We start from the raw sequence: 7,128 nt of genomic DNA, 5'->3' as shown, positions 1-7,128 counted from the left end.
AACTGTGTAAGGTAAATCAGAAACAAAATATAACTGTATAAGGTACAATTCACACACAGATAACAGAAAGTCCTCTCGCTTTGAAGTAGAAAGGTATTTAATACAGGTGCTTACCAAAAGTGTTGGAAGGACTAGAGGGGCAGTCTCTAGTCTCTGACACCAAGATTGACTCCCAGCTCAATGTCCAGAATGACAACCTTTGTCTCAGCCAGGAAGCTGGGAAGTCAGGAAGTTTTCACCAAATCTTTTGGCCCCAGAGCCCTTAATGATTGCAGATCCCCAAACAGCTAACTCATACACTGTCATCTGTCTCCCCACTTAACCCAGTTAGGAATTTACTCACAGTCCTAGAAACCCCATTTTGGGTACAGCCAAAGAGAATTGTCTATATAAGGGGTAAGCACAGAACTCATGCATAGTTGCAGACCTCACAACACAACCAAAAGCCTGTGGTTGATGTAGATGTGCTGATGTCATATTAACGTGAGTAATATCCAGCTGAGGCATTAATGGGGAAAGGACAGAGGATGGAAGAGCAGGCACCCAATCAAATCATTTCCTTCTAGTTATTTGTAATAGACTAGTCCAATTGGATGGCCTGACAATAGGCCAGTTTCTTCAGAGCCTCTTTGATCTCTCGGTTCCTTAGGCAATAGATGAAAGGGTTGAGAGCAGGTGTGACAATAGCATAGAAGATGGAAATAACTTTGTTCATGTTGAAGGCATGGATAGCTCGGGGCCGGGCATACATGAAAATAGTGGCTGAATAGAAGATGGTGACCACTACAAGATGGGAGGCACAAGTAGAGAAGGCTTTCTGCTTTCCTGTGGGCATACGTAGAACAGTGGCCAGAATGCATCCATAGGACAAGACAGTGATAGAGAGTGGAAAGAGGAAGATGACCAGTGCCAGGATAAAGTCCACCAACTCAGCTATGGACATGTCTGTGCAGGAGAGGTTAAGTACTGGAGAGATGTCACAGAAGAAGTGATTGATGATATTGGGGCCACAGAAGCTGAGACGGGAGATAAAACAGATCTTAGCCAAGGAGATGCCAAAACCAATGGCCCAGGAACCAAGAGCCAGGTGGAAGCAGAGCCCATGGCTCATAATTGTGGGGTAGTGGAGTGGGCGGCAAATGGCCACGTAACGGTCATAGGCCATGGCAGCCAGGAGCACACATTCTGTGCACATGAGTGCAATGAAAAAGTAAAGTTGTATCATACAGTGGGTGAAGGAGATACTGTTGCTCTCAGACCAAAAACTAAACAGCAACTTGGGTACAGTCACAGAGATGTACCAGGTCTCCAAAAAGGACAGGTTGGCCAGGAAGAAGTACATAGGCTTGTGCAGTGGCCGGTTCTGCTGCACCAACAGGATGATGATCATGTTTTCAGCCACTGTCAGAATATATGCCATGAGGAATATCAGAAACACTGCTGCACGCATGCCCCAGTTCCCGGGGAATCCCACCAGAATGAACTTGGTGACCTGTGTCTGGTTCTGCACTTCCATATTGGAGACACAGGGCTTAGCTCTCCTGGGGGGAAAAACCACTGGTCAGATTCCATGATCCAGTTAGAATTTTTGATCCATTGCCTTCTCTGACTTTCAATAACAGTAACTGATATCATTTATTAATAAAATATAGGCTAGAGCATACACTGGGTACATTAAGCACATAACGTAATTTAATTCTCTTCTTTATATATGTCATATAACACATAGCCTCTTTAGATATGTTATTAGATTTATTTTAGTGTTGAAGAAACTGAGGCTTGGAGAGGTATTAAGTAACTTATTACCAAGTTCCCATGGGTAGTAGGACAGGAATCGCATTCAAGTCTAAGTCTAAAGCCCACATTCTATCTAACATCCTATGCTGCCTTCACAACCACCTCTGAATGAAACAGTTTCAAACCTCCATGTTCCATGTGACCATTGCCAATTCTAAAGCATATACTTGGCTTTCCTGGCCCATCATCTACCTAGAGTTCTGGAAGTGATTCCTTACAACTCATTTATCTTTCATATGGTATTACTTTCTTTTCCTCTGCCACCAGTGGAGATGGAGTGCAGCTGTCCTTGTCTATGAGGTATGTGAGAAGGTGAGATGCGGAGAGTTAGCCTTTTCAGTATTAAAGGCCTGGACCTCCTCATTCAAGTACCAGGTCTGCCTCCCATATACTATACGACCTTGAAAACTTATCCTCTCTGAAACCCAATTTCCTCTTCTGTAAATGTGAATATTAATACTTATTCAGCTTATGTCACTGTAGATCAAAACCTAAATGAAATAATGTAAATGAAATGTTCATATGAACTGTAAATAACAATAAGTGTGAAGGAGTGCCCTCCTTTTGCCCCACAGCAGGGCATTGAGAAGGTAGGCATGGACTGATAGCAGCGAGGAGAGGAACTGCTGGGAGCCAAGCAGAGCGGTGAGCAGAAGAAACATGGGCTTCACTCTCAGGGAGTTTTAAGTCCTTGGGGGTGGAAATGAAAATCTCTGGGAGGAGATTTTTTTTAAATAAGCAAACAAAGATAGAAATACATAATAAAATTTGAGACATTTCTATGATAGTTAAAAAACAGAAAATGATACTAGTGTGATCAGAAAAGGTCCCTTTGACCTCCCAGGAGGTGACGTTTAGGCAGAGAAGGCGTCCAGGCCCCCAGCCCTTTGAAGAGCTGAGGAGGGAGAGAGCTGCACTGAGGTGAGGCCACCATTGCCACGCTGGGATGGACGGGGAAGACGGCAAAGGAATAGCTGGGAAAGCTAGGCAATACTTTGGGATCTGAACAGTGGTATACATATGATGAGAAGCAAGTGAAGGATGAAAGCTGAGTAGGGTCGCATAAGATCCACGTCCGGAAAGAGAACTTTGCCATGGCAAAGACTCTGTGGAAGCAAGATTGATCGGAGGCTATCCAGAGAAGGTCAGAGGAGACTTGAAGAGAAGTGGGTGGATTTATGATGCGCTTCCAAAGAAGCTTTAACAATAATCGATAGATTAGACATGAGAGATAAGGGAGAGAGAAATCAAGGAGGATCTCAGATATATGGCTTATTACATAGAAGTGATGTCATTTACTAAGATGGGGAAAACTTCAGATGTTTACAGGCATTTTCCTCATAGATGAGGAGATGGAAACGGCAAGAATCTGATGAGGTTATGCTTTGATTAGTTTTAACATGAAGCCTAAGCAATCGGTCCAGAATATTCTATAATTATAATTTATTGAGCACTTGCTAGGTGCTGAGAAGTTTGCTAAGTGCTTTTAACACAATATCTCATTTGTTTCACAAAACAATACTAATGAGATATTGTTATTCTAATTTCACAGAAGACACTGTAGCTGAGGCAGATTAAAATGACCAAATTAGAGGGAGAGGAATCAGAAGGACAGTGAAGCCAGGTCTGTCTGACTGCGAAGGAATGTCCTTTATCACTAGGCTGACTCACACGCAGAGGAGGAATACCGGATTTTGGACTCACCACTGTGTCTTTACATTTAAAATGTCTGACTGTTTTAGGAAATGTTCTCTAATTCTACTGAAATTTCATTATGTGCATAGGTTATTAGAGATGAGCCCAAATTAGAAAAAAAAGACAGATACATATTCAATCAAACGCACAAAACATAAACGAACATGTAGAAATGCTTGGTAAATGTATCAGAGATAATCATTGGACTGAGTCTTGGAATATAAATAAGTGAGAGGATGAGGCGTTTTAGGCAGATGAATCAGAGTGAACAAAGACATAGAGATATGACACGGCCTGGCATCTTCAGAGAAGCAACTCACGATGCCCTGATTGCTGTGCGAGTGGGCAAATTATGAGTGAATGATGAATAGAAAATGGATGGAGAGATTGTGCTAAAAAAATAGGGTCAAGGGCCAGATCATGGAGACCTTCATACGAAATATTAAGTTGTTTAAGAATTAGCCTATGGTATAGACAATAAGTAATCACGGCAGGTGATAACATCCTCATATTTCACCCTGGCTTTGATGAGGGGGGATGAACATGGAGGAGTCAAGGTTGCCAAGTCAGAGACTGAGAGCCCAGTTGGAAGACACTCTCATAACAGACACTTAAAGATACACGCAAAGAAGAGAAAAATCATCCCAGTTACACTGTTTGTTAAAGAAATAAAGATGAACATATTTAGACTTTTCACAAGTTGCTTTCACAAGTAACTTTGCACTCCTACAAGAAGCTTGACAAAAAAATTAAAGATTTCCCTATTTCTCATCAACTAAATGAAGATTTATTGTCAATGTATTATTTTACCATAAAATTTATAGACATTTTCATTTTTAATAGTTTCTACTCTATCACATTGTACTCAAATTTACTACCTCTCATAGCAGATTTTTACGATTGATCAGGAATCAAAAATCCTAGGCCCTTCTCTCAATTTTTATGCCTGCTGTGTGTGCACTTTCACTTATTTTTGTCTGGTTTCTGCATAAGTGTAGGTTCCAAGTAATTCAAATGTGATGAAAACATAACCTCCTTCCCTGCCAAGACAACAGCATCGTCACAAGTGCATTGCTGGGAAGAGGCAGCAGCCTGCAGCATGGGGCTGGCAGAAGGCATGGTAGGGATCTGCTGATTGGCATCAGAATCTGATCCAACACCAAGAGAATCCCCTCAAAAGTAATGGGGGTGTGTGTTCTCTCAGCTCACTATATACCTGGCTGCACAGGCTTCAAAAATGCGGATACCACCCTGATTGATTGCTGGGAATTGTGGTTGGATAGAAGGGAGAAGCGTGACAATAGAATTAAATATTTAGGATTTAAACAATATTCTGCCATAAGATCCTGAAACAGAGGCGCCTACATATCTGAGAGGGGACACTTACCTTGGCCAAGCAGCCTCTGATGGGGTGAAATGGGAAAAGAAATTCTTCAATGATTCTAAAATAGGAAGAAGTAGAAAAGAAATATTCAGGTATTGAATAGATGTAAGGAACCCACTCTCTAAACCTAGAAGGGGTAAATGGGCACAGATTACCCAACTGCTTCCAAACTGACAGCCAGGACTAGAGGAGAGGTGCGCCCTTGGCACTAGGACCACATTTGTTCCTGATGTGGCACCTGGCTGGTTCTCCCAGCACCCTGGGGTCAGAGCACCCATCGCCTTCCTAGTGGAAGCTGCAGTGGTCTCAGGCATACCAAGCTGTGAAAATCTCTGGATTCTGAGGGCTTTATATGGTATCAAGACTTGCCCTACATCTCTGCCAAGACCCAAGGGAAATGAACCTTGATGATGGCAGTTTTGGTCTCTTGTGGGAGCCATGAGAAATTTCTATTTGCCTATTGTGGCAATCTTATTTGTTTTATATAATATTAGCTCCACAGGGGGGAAAATCCACTTACAGCCACATGCTTTGAAAAGAACCATATTTGAATTTATTCTTTGTTGAGACATGAAGAGAAAAAAATCCTACTTTTAAATCTATTTACAGATTTTAAATTACAATTATTATTCAATCTTCAGCTCCCTTGAAACAGGACAATCATTTCCGTGCTCCAAGGAAGATATTAATACCCAAAGTAGACATATTGCTACACTTCGGTAAAATTTTAAATAAAAGTTTTTATTTTAAATGATTATGCTATAATGGTGTGGTAAATAAATTTATCATGATAGGATCATCATTACTTTGGCTGCTTTGAGAACCATTTGACCAATATTTCACATTCTGGGACAAAAATCTAGTTTACTATAAACATCATTTCTCTGTAACCTGCTGAACTCTTAAGCAGCCCTCGCAGAAAGAAAAGCTGTCAAATTCACTATGGTTTCATGAAATGCTGAATGGAGATATTGACAGTTACAAACAATCCAGTCTGCCACACGAGTTTAGGTAAGCCTTAAATATAGTTTCTCTTATAGGACTGGGGTATGAAAATCAAATTGTGGCAAATAAAAATATGGGACTTCTTTTCAAATCTCTGGCCTCCATTTAGATCAAAGTCCTGGAAAAACTCTGACATCTTCTAAAATGTCTCATTTGATATCATCCATCATTTTCCAATGTATATTATAAGTCTATCATGATGTGGTGGTCACTAACAGAAACAGAAATGACAGAGCTTCCACCAAACAATCACCGTGCTAACCACGTTCTGGTCACCTGTTGTGGTGGCAGTGTGATAAGGAGACTGAAAAGAGGGAGCATACTTCCCCAAAGAAAGGGAATGTCCATCTACCGTGAGCGGGTTCTAGGAATTGCTGCGACTGTGATCCTTTATACACGATGTTTGCGGTTCAGATTTCATCCAAATAATCCCAAGTAAATTGGAGATGTTCAGCAGATACAAACTGCCTCTATTCTATGACATACTAACACAATCTTATCCTAGAATTCAGCTATACAGGCTTTTCTTGGAGCCCTTTTTCTCCATACCTGCTGGTGGTTCCAGGTTAGAGAATTCTGCAGATCCCTGTCCAGGATATACGGGAAGCAATAAGGAGACCCAGGCAATTCGTTGTGTTGTCCCTCAGGTCCTGAGGTTCCTTGGCTGTCTGACTTCTTTTCTTCAGTCTTCTTGTATCTGTTGTTGTATATGTCCAGGTTTTTTTAATTGTAAGGGACTGTTTTTTATTGCTGATTAGTATTCCAGTATATGGATGTTACCACAGTTTGTTATTTATTCATCTCTTGATGAGCATTTGGTTCTCTTTGAGGCACTCCTTCAACACTGACCCAGACCATTAGCCTCCGTTCCCTGTTGTGTGGAACCCGAAGGTCACCCAAAGGTAGAATCTCACTGTCTGCTCAGGCTTTTCTTAAGCATGCGTCCAGTCATGGGCATGTGTGTAGCCGTCTCAATTCCCCAGTATGTACCTGAGGTTTTAAAATCTCTTATTCTCCCACATATGTCCCTTTTCAACCTCTTCCTTCCCAATATTTTCAGTCTGTCTGTTGCTTGTCTTGACTGTTGTCCCTAAACTCGGGCTTCTGCAGCCAATACTTTTGTCTTTAAATACTTTACCAAATGCCATCTGGGAATTCACCCCAGCTCCAGGAATAATCTGAGTCAGAGAAACAAAAGCAAGCCTTTATGGCAGCCCTTCAGGTGGTCGTATAAGTTCTTGAAATAC

The 7,128-nt window shown here is 41.5% G+C and overlaps 1 protein-coding gene across 1 annotated transcript; it reads right to left on the bottom strand.

Moving 5' to 3' along the window:
• Positions 1 to 580: 580 nt before the first annotated feature.
• On the bottom strand, positions 581 to 1,516 carry LOC124243263 (olfactory receptor 6B1). The gene has a single exon (XM_046668883.1). The coding sequence runs from the start codon at positions 1,514 to 1,516 to the stop codon at positions 581 to 583; it is 936 nt and encodes a 311-aa protein (XP_046524839.1).
• Between the last annotated feature and the right edge of the window lie 5,612 nt (positions 1,517 to 7,128).

This window comes from Equus quagga, chromosome 8 (assembly GCF_021613505.1).
Source record: "Equus quagga isolate Etosha38 chromosome 8, UCLA_HA_Equagga_1.0, whole genome shotgun sequence".
NCBI classification, from domain to species: Eukaryota; Metazoa; Chordata; class Mammalia; order Perissodactyla; family Equidae; genus Equus; species Equus quagga.
This window is presented reverse-complemented; position numbering and strand designations above follow the sequence as displayed.